General features: G+C 43.8%; 1 protein-coding gene across 1 annotated transcript in view; it reads right to left on the bottom strand.

Annotated features, from left to right (window-relative positions):
• myo10 (myosin X) overlaps nt 1–14,719 on the bottom strand; it is a 153,230-nt gene that overhangs the window by 43,440 nt on the left and 95,071 nt on the right. Inside the window, exons 25-32 of the mRNA XM_076300163.1 lie at nt 11,923–12,594; nt 10,751–10,871; nt 10,014–10,257; nt 9,284–9,379; nt 6,642–6,735; nt 5,801–5,856; nt 5,183–5,325; nt 4,325–4,498 (exon numbers count right to left, since the gene is read on the bottom strand). Of these exons, the coding sequence (XP_076156278.1) occupies nt 4,325–4,498; nt 5,183–5,325; nt 5,801–5,856; nt 6,642–6,735; nt 9,284–9,379; nt 10,014–10,257; nt 10,751–10,871; nt 11,923–12,594 (1,600 nt within the window). The remainder of the gene's footprint in view (nt 1–4,324; nt 4,499–5,182; nt 5,326–5,800; nt 5,857–6,641; nt 6,736–9,283; nt 9,380–10,013; nt 10,258–10,750; nt 10,872–11,922; nt 12,595–14,719) is intronic.

Genomic DNA, 14,719 nt, shown 5'->3' on the forward strand with positions numbered 1-14,719 from the left:
ACACATTGGATAGCATCTTAATAGATGGCATGGCTGTTGTGCAGGAGATGGTTGTCAGGAAAAGTGACATAATGCTAAGATCTGGCAGAATGCTTCTTTGAAAATGTTGAAAGTAAGGCACGAGGCTACAATGACATATAGGCTACTTATTTTTTAACAACTATACCATCACAAACTCCATGAAAGACAGGACGAGACAGATCCATACAATGGGAAAAGCACATGATAAGGGATACAAAATACAAGACTACACCAATCAAAGACTTTAAAGCTTTCCTGGGATGAAAGGAAACCAAAGCCAACCTCGTCCTCTACCTTGCTCATAAAGCTGTTGAACTATGTAAACTGCCAGTCACAGTTCACACACACAAAGGTGGCAGTAGCAGTAAGTCATTTGGGCAAAACCCCACATATCTACACGTCACACAGATGTCTTGGTGCTTGCCCTTCGCAGGGTACCAGACATCAACAAAGACAGTCTCATTATCATGGGCACTGGGGAACGTCGACAAAAGATACATCTCAGCCTAGAAATCTTGACGTACCCTAGCGGCAGCAAATGTAATTTACAGCCAGGGTAGTCTAGCAACTCTCTGTTGGCTTGTGAGGTGGAAAAACCAAACTTCGGTCCGGCCAATCACATCGTGCATAGAGTCGGTGGACCTATCGGGTATCCTATCAGGAAACCGATAGACAACCGTTTGTCCCGCCATTTACCGTTTATGCCGTGGGAAAGGAAAGGTTTCTGTTTCAAGTCAATTAAGTCATGATGATGTCATTAACACATTTTGTAGGCTTGTAGTAGGTCCTCATCCATCTCCAGACGTTTTAGCTGGATGTGAGAAATTTGTGTGTCAGCTCCTCAAAACATGGTTTTCAAACAGCTAAAGCCCTTCGGTGGAACTCGGGAACTAGGGAAATCCCATCCCTATGATTGCCCTACCATCGCCTATTGCTGTCCCCATGCTCGGTTTCCTGCCCGCGCAGCCTAGAGACCCACCACTTGCCTGGACAATTCATCTCCTACACTGGACTATTTGATCTTAACACTAAATAGGATTCATGCATTATCATACTGGCTAGTAACCATCTAACCACTTTGTAACATATACCTCAGGTGGCTCTAAATACCATGTTCTATTCTCTGTATATAGACCTTACTGTCCTGTAACTGACCCCAGGCAGATGGGTCAGGCCCTTGAGTCATGGATCTGCTTGAAGTTTCATCCTATATGTTTCTCCAATTCTTGGGAGTTTCGTGAAATTAAGTTGAAATGTAAATTCTGAGAGCACACAGGCAAGCAAATGTTTGTGCACAAGATACAATGCCTGTGTCACAGTCGGGCATGATTTATTGTATAAGTTCTGAATATTATATGATGCTTGGTTATCTCTCTAGTTTGGAGTGGGTGTGTCTGTTCCAATTGACTGTCACGTCGGCCCTGGACTGCTGTTGACTATTCCGCCGTAATGGGTTGAATTGGCTGATTGGACTGGGGGACTCACGGGTTGATTGCTTATTGTAGCAATTGGGAGGGAAATGCTTTTTATAGGGCAGCAGAGGTCGGGAGCAGGAGAGTGGCTTACCTGATGACGCGTGTCTGGAGGCACAGCTGAGTGGAACGAGACTGGTTTACTGCGTGCTGGCTGAGAGGATGCGTGTTACACGCCGACTCAAGGGAAGTTATTACTGCTACTCTAATTTGTGTGAATGGGCCAGGGTTTAGCTGTTTGGGCCTTGAAAGTTGTTCCTGTTTCAAAGGGAGATCGCTACGTTGGAATCGCGTTGCCTGAATGGAGGGGAACCGCTATCGGAGGAGATGCATGTTAAACTCCAGCAAAAGGAAAGTAACCCATTCTCCCTTATTATGAGTGAGTGCGCTGGCCTTTGCTCTGCATGTTTGTGAGTGCTGTTCTTTTTGTCTGCTTCGAGGTGTGATTGGAGACGGAGAGGGAGCGACGGCTGACCAGGGGAGAACGGGCCGCATTGTTTACATCAGAGCGTACCTGTGGAGCAAGCTAGTGAGTGGCGGCGCTGGCAATTGGATTCGCTGCCTTCGGCCAAAGCTCGGCGCGGCTCTTCCCTTGTTGGATACGTTGATTTTGTTTTTTGGTTTTTTGGTCGGCGAGGGGGAAAGCCGCCGACCAACGATACTCTATGTGTGTGCATGGCTTCAACAGCGTGCAGCTTTAGCGGTGGGCATGGACAGAATCGCGGTAAGCCCTCTCTCCATCCATTGAATTGCCCGTGGCTTCTTCCAGTCTTGCACAACTGTGAAATTGTTAATGGGAGGAATTATTTGACTTTTATGCTGAGTGCGAACTGATTGCTGGACATACGATGTGATGTGTTATCTAATGTGTGGCGTGTTGTGATCTCTATTGCTTGCTGTTATCTCTATTGCTTGCTGTGATCTCTATTGCTTGCTGTGATCTCTATTGGGTGTTGTGGCCTTTATTTACTGTGGGGAAACTGATCCCATGTGTGAATGCATTGAAAGTGAAGTGGGGGCATTTCTTGATGTGTATTGGGCAGGGTGAAGTATACTGTTGGGTTGCATCAGTCATATGTGTAGTATCAGTTTGTAATAGCTGTTTATTATTATTATTATTATTGTTATTATTATTATTATTATTATTTTGGGCTCATCTGGGGGTTGTGCTATCCGTGGTAGTCTGTTCAACCTGGGCCTTGGGAGGAGGGGTGCCGAATGTCGGTTCTGGTTCAGTTATTCTACCAGCCTGCCTGTCCTGTTATTGCGTGTTGTTGGACCATGCTCTTTGTACAATAAAATAACATTGTTAATTATTATCTCAGTCTGGTATTGTGTCTCCGAGAGGTCCGAACCTGTCATTGGTGGAGTAAAGGCTACGACACCTGCTCCAAAGATTCTTGACTCACCATCACTGGGATGGAGGCAAATTGTTGATGGGCAATGGGCTTCTGTTTTGTCAAAACTTCCACCAGCACCAGAGGCTGTTGTGGAGCTTGTGAAGTGCTGTTGTCTTGCCAGCCAATGCAGTAGAAGGTGTTCTTGCAAGAGTAATAACTGACCATTTACACAACTTTGCAGGTATGAAGGCTCTGAGGAGATGTGCACCAATATTAAAAAGACAGTGACCGTGGTGAGGATAAATACTTGAGTGACAATGACAATGTTTTGTTGAACTCTTCAATAATGAAACAAGATGCAAATTTTTTTTAATTTTTTCTATTTTTTCCATTTTTTCTCCAAATTTCTTGGCAAATGATGCAATACATATTTTGTAAATAGTCTGTATCTCACTTGTCTACCTTATTATGTGTATATTTATCAAAAAATGTGACCACTTTAAGCCTTTATATTATTTTTCTGCATATATTGTCTGCCATCTTGAATTTTGGCACTGAAAATGAAGAAAAAAATTGGAAACAGGTTGTTTTGTATTCAATGGGGTCCTAGCAAGTAAAAAAATCACCAGTTGCAAAAATCTATATGAACCGTTCCTAAAATGACACGATTCCCCATACTATAAGACTGGCAGGGCTATGCATGTAGGTCTGTAGTATTGGACTGTGTGGCATAAGCGATGCTTTATGTACCCTTGTGTGTGTGTGTGTGTGTGTGTACCTGAGGGAGCGTGTGTGTGTGTGTGTGTACCTGAGGGAGCGTGTGTGTGTGTGTGTGTGAGTACCTGAGGGAGCGTGTGTGTGGGAGCGTGTGTGTGTGTGTGTGTGTGTGTGTGTGTGTGTGTGAGTACCTGAGGGAGCGTGTGTGTGTGTGTGTGTGAGTACCTGAGGGAGCGTGTGTGTGTGTGTGTGTGTGTGTGTGTGTGTGTGTGTGTGTGTTCCTGTATGTGTGTGTGTGTGTGCGCGTGTGTGTGTGTGTGTTGTTACGACCCTGTGGGTCTTGTTGTATATTTATTTGTGTTTGTTACTTCTGTTGTGTGTTTTTCCAGGCAGATTGGCGCAACTGAGTGGTGGTGTGAAACCATATGACGTTTAAAAGGGGCTGACGTCATTGAGCTCGCTCTCTTGCTAGCTGTGAGGATCGTTCGTTGCCACCGTCACTGCCGCACATCGCTGCCACCCGTGCAACTCGCCGTCAGCTCTCTCACTCCCTGGGGTGAGCGCCTGGCCACAGAGGCCTACTTTGTAGGCCGTGTTTTTCTTAGTGCCGTTTAGACATTTTTCCATACTGGTTTTTTTTTTGGTATTAATAAATACACCCTTTTATTACGTTTTGTGTCTGCCCGTTTTTGTTATGTCCCACAAGCCCTAGACCAGGATGTAACAGTGTGTGTGTGTGTGTGTGTGTGTGTTCGCGCGCGCGCGTGTGTGTACCTGATGGAGCGTGTGTGTGTGTGATGGTGCACAGGCTGGTGAGCAGCAGGGAGGAGCGTTTTGGGGTGTTTGATTGGCTGCTGCTGTACTCATCCAGAGAGGCGTGAGTCAAAACAAACCACCGCCGACGCAGCTGCTTAGCCACGCCCCCTGACCACTCCTTATACAGCCAACCTGGAGAGAGAAAGAAGGAGGGAGAGAGAGAAGGAAAGAGGGAGGGAGAGATGGAGGGAGGGATGGAGAGAGAGGAGGGAGGGAGAGAGGGATGGAGGGAGGGAGGGAGAGGAAATAAAAACAAACACAAACAAACACTTTATTTACATCACACAAACATTAGTTAAAAACAGCTAGTTAGCTGTTATGATGACGATAAATTAGTAAAAAACAGCCGTGGGCAGCCGTGGCCCACTGGTTAGCACTCTGGACTTGTAACCGGAGGGTTGCCGGTTCGAGCCCCGACCAGTGGGCCACGGTTGAAGTGCCCTTGAGCAAGGCACCTAACCCCTCACTGCTCCCCGAGCGCCGCCGTTGTAGCAGGCAGCTCACTGTGCCGGGATGGTGTGTGCTTCACCTCACTGTGTGATCACTGTGTGCTGTTTGTGTTTCACTAATTCACCAATTGGGTTAAATGCAGAGACCAAATTTCCCTCACGGGATCAAAAATATACTTATACTTATAAAACATTAGCTGTTATGATGATGAGGAATGTCATGATGAAACCTAAAGCCCTCAACAGCTCTCGCTAAAAAACAACAGTAACTGTGTGTGTGTGTACGTGTGCATATGTGTGCGTGTGTGTGTGCATATGTGTTTGTGTGTGTGTGTGTGTGTGCATATGTGTGTGTGTGTGTGTGTACCTCTCATCAGGAACTCCTGGCCCTGCACCCTGGCATCTCCTTTGCTGCGCTGCAGCAGTGTGATCCAGTGGTGCATCTCCTCTGCACTGTCAGCACGGCACTCCAGCAGCCGCTGGGAGAACTGCAGCACGAACGAGAACGGCCTGCAGGGGGCAGCACAGCAGGGTTAGGGGTCACAGGTCAGGGGTCAGGAGAGGTTGGGGGCAAAGAGAGGTGAATAGTTAGAATAGTTTGGGGGCAAGGGGAGGTTGAGGCTAGAAAAGGTCAGGGTTCAGTTGGGCTTAATGTGTGTGTGTTTCTTTTTGTGTGTGTGTGTTAAGTTGGGCTTAATGTGTGTGTGTTTCTTTTTGTGTGTGTGTGTTAAGTTGGGCTTAATGTGTGTGTGTTTCTTTTTGTGCGTGTGTGTTAAGTTGGGCTTAATGTGTGTGTGTTTCTTTTTGTGCGTGTGTGTTAAGTTGGGCTTAATGTGTGTGTGTTTCTTTTTGTGCGTGTGTGTTAAGTTGGGCTTAATGTGTGTGTGTTTCTTTTTGTGCGTGTGTGTTAAGTTGGGTTTAATGTTTGTGCGTTTCTTTTTGTGTGTGTGTGTTAAGTTGGGCTTAATGTGTTTGCGTTTGCTACCTGTCTGGAGCGTCACAAGCACAGACAGAGTCGATCATCCCGACATCCAGAGATCCCTGATGGAGATGAACAGAGAATCGAGGTCAGAGGGAGAAAAAGCAACAAAGACACTTTTATCTATTTGATTTATTTATTTGTGTATTTAGTAGGGGCAGTACTTATTTATTTATTTGTTTGTTTGTGTATTTATTTATTTATTTATTTGTGTATTTAGTAGGGACAGTACATAGTTATTTATCTATTTATTAGTGTATTTATTTATTTGTGTATTTAGTAGGGGCAGTACATATTTATTTATTTATTTATTTGTTTGTGTATTTATTTAATTATTTATTTGTGTATTTAGTAGGGGCAGTACATAGTTATTTATTGATTTATTTATTTGTGCATTTAGTAGGGGCAGTACATATTTATTTATTTATTTGTGTATTTAGTAGGGGCAGCACATATTTATTTATTTATTTGTGTATTTAGTAGGGGCAGTACATATTTATTTATTTGTGTATTTAGTAGGGACAGTACATAGTTATTTATCTATTTATTGGTGTATTTATTTATTTGTGTATTTAGTAGGGGCAGTACATAGTTATTTATCTATTTATTTGTGTATTTAGTTTTATTTATTCATGAATTTATTTATTTATTTAATAGTAGTACACTTTTTTATTTATTTATTTATTTATTTGTGTATATGTTTATTTAGTAGGAGCAGTTCATTTTAGGGAGATCAGTATAAAATACACAATGTAAATATGCCAGAATTAGCAACAGCTAGTTTTCATCTGCTGTATATCGATATCAATATCGATTCTATACAATGTCTGTGTGTGTGTTAACTCACCACTGCATTCTGAGGGTTGGCCTGTTCAGCATTCATCTCACTGATCTCCTGCTCAGTGGAGCCGTGCACCTGACTTAGCACGCTGAACCAGTGGCTGGACACACACACACACACACATTTTAACAATACTGTTGCACAGACTTGACACATCTGGAGCATTTTGTGCTCCACACACTTCCAGTTCACATGAACAGAAACATCCACTAGGGGGCATCAGTGCACCTCTGGGCTGTCTGATTATCTAATTATCTATCTATCTGATTATCTAATATGTATCTATCTGATTATCTAATTATCTATCTATCTGATTATCTAACTAGATGTACCGCAGAGCGGTACAAAATATGACCGCCGCCCAGTCCAGCACATTTTTTCCACAAAAAGAAATCACGCTGAAAGGCCTATATGATTCTAACTGTCTCACTAAATTGCATTATCCACACTCAATTCTCACTGGTATCTGCTAGACAACAAGTCCCAAAACATGATTAGTTCATAGATTTCACATGTAAAATTTTATACAACCCCACCTCCATCTTGCCTGTTCATAATTCTGAGAAATTCTTGATTGTTTGTGTTATGTTTATGTTATGTGTGTGGGTGTGTGTGTGTGTGAGTGTGAGTGTGTGTGTGTGTGTGTGTGTGTGCGTGCTTGTGTGTGTGCCTGCGTATGTGCCTGTGCATGGAAGCGTACATATGTCTACTGTGTGAGTATATGTCATACGTATGATTACTGTGAATGTGTGTGTGTGCGTGTGTATCTGTTTGTGCACATGTGTGCACATGAAATGGGTTAACATGACCCCTGGAGGCAAATATACGGAAAAAAAATGGTCATCCTAGGCCCTACAGTTCTCAAGATATTCACAGAGAACTGTGTCTGGCCTACCCTCCTTTCGGGGGGTCCAGTCCAGCGGGGGGGCTACAGATCAAAACGAAAAATGACGGTTCCATGCTATCCATGTGGGGGTACATGACCACCAAGTTTTGTGTACCCCGGTCTTTCAGTGTCCCGGGAATCCTTGTTGGTGTACGTCACTAAATGTACACATAAATTATTTTATTGGAAGGCCCCCCATGAACGAAAGTACACAAAACTTGGCATGCATTCGGAGGGTGTCATAATGATCCTACACTTTCAATTTCGTGCAGTTTTGACCATGTCAGCCAGAGATATTGTGATGAAAACACCTACATTTTTGCTTTTTAATTTTTAACTAGGTGGCGCTATACATGAAATAAGTGGCAATGGGATGGGTTGACATGGCCCCTTGAGATCAACATACAAAAAAAAGGTGGACCTCCTAGGCCCTACGGTTCTCGAGATATTCACAGAAAACTGTCTCCGGCCACCTACAGGCCAGTTGGTGTATAGTAACATAAATTAATTTATTGTGTAGCCCCCCATGAACGGAATTCCACGAAACTTGGCGTGCATTCAGAGGGTGTCATAATGATCCTACACTTCCAATTTCGTGCAGTTTTGACTATGTTAGGTCACAGATACCTGCGATTACAACACCTCATTTTTACTTTTTTAGGTTTAACTAGGTGGCGCTATACATGAAATGAGTGGTTATGGAATGGGTTGACATGGCCACTTGAGATCAACTTACCAAAAAAAAATGGTCCTCCTAAACCTTACGGTTCTCGAGATATTCACAGAAAACTGTGTCTGCCCTACCCTCCTTTCGGGGGGTGCAGTCCAGCGGGGGGGCTACAGATCAAAACGAAAAACGATGGTTCCATGCTATCCATATGGGGTTACATGCCCACCAAGTTTCGTCTACCCCGGTCTTTCAGTGTCCCGGGACTCATTGACAGAAATTTGGGCATGCGAAAAAGAAAAGAAAAAAAAAAATCTGACTAAACCTATATGACCGCCGCTTCGCTGCGCGGCGGTCATAATTATCTATCTATCTGATTATCTAATATGTATCTATCTGATTATCTAATATGTATTGATCTGATTATCTATTTGTGTCTATTATGTCTATTATTTATATATATATATATATATATATATATATATATACACACTGCTCAAAAAAAAATAAGGGAACGCTTACAGTTTTCCACAATTATTAAAACACATTTTTTGAAACCTTTCACGCTTTTCTCCATTCTCAAACTACATTCACAGAATGTCTGACAGTTCTTGCAAAATAAAACACTCGCCTCAAAAGTTTTACTTGTGCTCAGAACCAAACAGTGTCAGAGTACCGATCCAGTGTATGATTGAAGTGTTCAGTATATATATATATATATATATATATATATATATATATATATATATATATATATATATATATATATTATAAAGTGAAATATGTCAAGCCATTTATTGTTGTCATCTTGATGATTACGGCTTACAGCTCATGAAAACAGTCATACAACAAAAATGGCTTGAAATATGTCACATTAAATCTAATGAATCTAGAATATATGAAAGATAAACTTTTTGAACTAAATTATGGGGAATTAACTTTTCCATGATATTGTAATTTTTTGAGACCCACCTGTATATATCTGACAAATGTGCAGTGGTCTCTTAATTTTTTTCACACAAATAACACACACACAGACTCACCTGGCACACACACACACATCCTCACCTGCCACACACACAGACACAGACTCACCTGGCATCCTCTGCGGACTCTGCAGTCAGATGGTAGGTGCGGTCGGGCATGACAACATCGATCCCGTTAACTCGGTCTGGGCACTCATAGACCTCTCTGTTAAAACACACACACATACACAACCTTTGTTTATAGAAACTTTATGAACAATACATATTTAATATCAACAGATGTTTAACGCCTATCTGCAAAACATAGACAGTAAAAAAACACAAAACTGATGAATATTTAGTACATAATGACACTAACTCATTTTCTACACTTAACTCCTCATCTCCTATACTAACTCCTCGTCTCCTACACTAACTCCTCGTCTCCTACACTAACTCATCTCCTCACCTCGTCTCCTACACTAACTCCTCACTCTCATACACTATCTCCTCGTCTCCTACTCTATCTCCTCGTCTCCTACACTATCTTGTCTCCTACACTAACTCCTCGTCTCCTACTCTATCTCCTCGTCTCCTACTCTATCTTGTCTCCTACACTAACTCCTTGTCTCCTACACAATCTTGTCTTCTACACTTAACTCCTCATCTCCTACACTAACTCCTCGTCTCCTACACTAACTCATCTCCTCACCTAGTCTCCTACACTAACTCCTCTCTCTCATACACTAACTCCTCGTCTCCTACTCTATCTCCTCGTCTCCTACACTATCTTGTCTCCTACACTAACTCCTCGTCTCCTACTCTATCTCCTCGTCTCCTACACTAACTCCAGCCCCCACCTTGCGGAGCGCAGGTCTAGCGCCCCCTTGAGCTGGTCCTCCTTGTCATTGGTGTAGTAGAGGAGGCTGTTCTGGCGCAGGACAAACCAGCGTCGTTTCCAGTTGCGTCGGGACAGAGTGGACGATCCGCCACCCTTCTTCCTGAGCCAGCCCTGTTTTAATGCTTCCTGTTTTGCCCGAAACCACAACAGCATCTCGTCCCGCAACACACACCACCGCCGCCGCCACACACTTAAGACTCCACCTGATAAACACAGACGCACACACACACACACACACACACACACATCAGCCAACCACACACACACACCATCCAAGCACCCATACAAACACAAAAAGGTTGTGTGTCAGTACTAGCCAAGTGTGTCGGTACTAGCCAAGTGTGTGTCGGTACTAGGGTGTGTGTGTCGGTACTAGCCAAGTTTGTGTCGGTACTAGGGTGTGTGTCGATACTAGCCAAGTGTGTGTCAGTACTAGGGTGAGTGTGTCGGTACTAGGGTGTGTGTGTCAGTACTAGGGTGTGTGTGTCGTAGGGTGTGTGTGTCGGTACTAGGGTGTGTGTGTCGGTACTAGGGTGTGTGTGTGCCGGTACTAGGATGTGTGTGTTAGTACTAGGGTGTGTGTGTCAGTATTAGGGTGTGTGTGTCGGTACTAGGGTTAACCCAGTCCAGTCACAGCCTGTTTGTCTACGTCTGTGTGTGTGTTTGTGTGTGTGTGTGTTTGTGGTGTGTGTGTACCTTTCAGGTAAAGGAAACTGTGAAAGTAGGGGAGCGTGACGCAGCTGTAGACAGAATCTCTTCGACCCAAAGAATCACCATCCGAGTCACATCTATCAAAGTCATCATCGCTGCCCTCCATCTATCACACACACACACACGCGCACACACACACACGCATGCACACACGCACACACACACGAACACACACACACACACACACAAACATGCACGCACACACATGCACGCACACACACACACACGCACACACACACACACACACACACACGCACACACGCACACACACGCATGCACGCACACACACACACGCATGCATGCACACACACACACGCATGCACGCACACACACACGCATGCACACACACACACACACACGCATGCACACACGCACGCACACACACGCATGCACACGCGCACACACACACACACACACACACACACAGACACGCATGCATGCACACACACACACACACAATTTAACAGGGAACCATTAAAATGCATTTAGACCAACATAAGGTTAGTAATTGAGAATGTAAAAAACACCAATTGTTGACAATTGTTGACATTCAATTGCATGTACGGTTTGTTCAAAGTAACAAGATGTTATGGTGTGAAAAGGTGGAGGTGGAGGTTGAGATACTATTTTTCAAATTTCAATTCTGATCTAAGAAATACACCAAAGCAGTAATGTAGTCTGATCATTAATGGTGTGTGTGTGTGTGTGTGTGTGTGTGTTTGGCATGTGTTATGTTTGCATATGTGTGTATGCATGTGTGTGTGTTGTTTGCATGTGTGTGTGTGTGTGTGTGTTTGGCATGTGTTATGTTTGCATATGTGTGTATGCATGTGTGTGTGTTGTTTGCATGTGTGTGTGCGTGTTATGTTTCCATGTGTGTGTGTGTGTGTTTGGCATGTGTTATGTTTGCATATGTGTGTATGCATGTGTGTGTGTTGTTTGCATGTGTGTGTGCGTGTTATGTTTCCATGTGTGTGTGTGTGTGTGTTTGTGTGTGTGTGTGTGTGTTATGCCTGAGTGTGTGTTATGTTTCCGTGCGTGTGTGTGTGTTTGGCATGTGTGTGTGTGTATGTTATGCCTGCGTGTGTGTTATGTTTGCATGTTTGTGTGTGCATGTGTGTGTGTGTGTGCATGCATGTGTGTGTGTGTGTGCTCACCGATGCTTCAGAGCTGTAGTATTGGGCTCCTGAGCTGGTACTGGTAGCTATGGAAACCCGCTGCTGTGATGGCCATTGGTTGGCATGAGATGAAGACTGCCTTGTTGTCATGGCAACATCTTCATCCTCAGAGTCTTCATCTGGAGGTATAAGCTCCTCCCCTTCCTCGGACTGTAGGGGGCAGTAGGCGGGGTCACCGCTAGAGGGCAGGCTGTGATTGGCTGCGTGTGGCTGGGTGGGCGGCGGCATGCGCTCATTGGCATACAGCTCCTCCTCTTCCTCAGACTCGTCGCCGCTGCGGATGCCACTTGTGCGCTGGCCGTCTGATTGGCCGGTCTCGCTGGGGTTGGGCGAGTCATCTGCCCCGAGCCCTTCATCCACGTCCTCCTCCTCCCGGCCAGCTGCCTGTGCGTGTGCGTGTGTGTGTGTTTGCGAGTGTGCGTGTGCGTGTGTGTCTGGCAGGGTGCTCTCGATGCTGCGCACGCACTCGTCGATCTCGTGAAAGTTGAGCACGTGCAGGAAGTGCTGGGCGGCACGACTGGCCTGGGCATCGATGGCGTCCCTCAGACGCCGCAGACGCTCCTGAGACTCCGCCCCCAGGCTGCGCTCCGTCTCCTCTTTTCGCCGCCGCAGAAGCTCCATCTCACGCTCCAGCCGCAGGATCTCCTCCACCTGCAGGTACATTCAGTTATCATCATTTATTATCCGCACAATTCAGTTATCATCATTTATTATCCGCACAATTCAGTTATCATCATTTATTATCCGCACGATTCAGTTATTATTATTTATTATCCGCACAATCTCCTCCACCTGCAGGTACATTCAGTTGTCATCATTTATTATCCGCACGATTCAGTTATTATCATTTATTATCCGCACGATTCAGTTATAATAATTTATTATCCGCACGATCTCCTCCACCTGCAGTTACATTCATATATTATAATTTATTATCCGCACGATCTCCTCCACCTGCAGGTACATTCAGTTATTATCATTTATTATCCGCACGATTCAGTTATTATCATTTATTAGCCGCACGATTCAGTTATAATCATTTATTATCCGCACGATCTCTTCCACCTGCAGTTAAATTAATATATTATCATTTATTATCCACACAATTGCTTCCACCTGCAGGTACATTCATTTATTCATCTGTTGTGCAATGTGAGCTGAATTGTCACGTGACTGTTTTCCCAAGATGGCGCCAGCCTGTCTACGTGAACGGTATGGTTTCTAAACTATCTTTTTAATAAACCGTCTGTACACTTACAAAGTTATCAATGCTTCGGTTTACATGTAGGGCCCGTCATTATGCTACCGCGGAAGTGTGGTGCTATTTTGAGCCTTGTTAGTGGTATAGAAATAGCGATTTTTTTTTCACTTTGCGTGTGCCCCGAAGACCAACGTTAAACGCTTATTAGCGGTTTGTGGCAAAACTGGTCACGTTTGATTAAAATGAAAACATATCCCAGAGAACGGACGAACTCGTTACACATGTGTTATTAACCCCTAGGTTCATTTTGCGCCGGAATTGTCTTTTAACCCTTAGAACCCTACGCTGTTTTTAGGGCATTTTCACTACCTTTATTCATAAGGATTTATTCTGGTCATTGTAAGTGCCACACACACATATTATGTATTGTTTTTTTCAGCAGAGTCTAGGCTATCCAGATATGCCATAATTTCATTGTACTAGCATTGATTTTATTTTGATTTTTTAAAAATTTAAATATAAAAAGCGTATTATAAAAATTCTTGTATTTCAACATGTATCTCACCACGGCAAGCTCATAGCTCTACATGCATTTCATGTGTGTGTAGGGCAGACTGTCCTGAATCGGGCAATATAATTGCCATGTTGGAGGGATACTCTGGGGCTGCACAATTTACAGAAATATGTGGTGTGTGATTTACAGAAATAAATGCCATTTTTTATTTAGTGATGAAAAATGACCTTTCTGTGCTCCATATCTGTGACACGAACTGATCTGACCTGACTTGACCCGAGGTTGCGTGTTAGCCTGTGTGCCTATGGTGTATGCACTCATAATGATTCTCAACTTTTTACCGCATTGCCATGAACAAAGTAAAGGCAAAAAAGGTGTTTCTTTGTTGAACAAATTGGGATGCAATATGAGCCTTGAATTGGATGCCATGCAGGAATTTGCTAGGATCTCAAAACCGGATTAAGAACATGCTTTGCCATAGAGAAACACACGATAGCGTTGGATTATAAACACGCTTTGCCACAAGAACAGACAAAAACGTAGGGTCCAGCTATATGAAGTTATTATTTTGCTGTCACTTTGTCTGTTTTATAACCCAGAAGGGTGTACAGTGGGCGTCGCTTTCAAATGGCCACTTCAGTCACGCATTACGCGGCGTGAAGCTGCGTGAAACTTTAGTACCACTTTCAGCCACTGTGCGTCGCTCTGCCACTGTACATCGCTCTGTCAGTAGCCTGACTGCCGCCCCTTCTGAAAAAGCAGGAGCCTACCATTAAACATAATTGTTGCCGAGAGGAATCCCAGCCTACGAATTCAATAACAAAATAAATCATGCATAATTAAACATTACCTCGATTTAGGCTACTTGGGTATGGCTCAAGGCTTGACTACACGGTGGTAACGAAAATCGAAATCTGTTTTTGATAGCCTACCGGTGCCGCTCCACAAAACGAAAAAATATCTTAATTTGCTGTCTACGTTATTGTCAGTGTTGGGGGTAACGCAACTACGCAAATCAAAACAGTGTCTTGTGTGATAATTGAGCCAGTAGAGAAATAACT

This window comes from Alosa pseudoharengus, unplaced genomic scaffold, assembly GCF_046254945.1.
Source record: "Alosa pseudoharengus isolate Yale_2024_CS ecotype anadromous, Long Island Sound unplaced genomic scaffold, YU_APseudo_1.1 YU_APseudo_1.1_scf_22, whole genome shotgun sequence".
Taxonomy (NCBI): Eukaryota; Metazoa; Chordata; class Actinopteri; order Clupeiformes; family Clupeidae; genus Alosa; species Alosa pseudoharengus.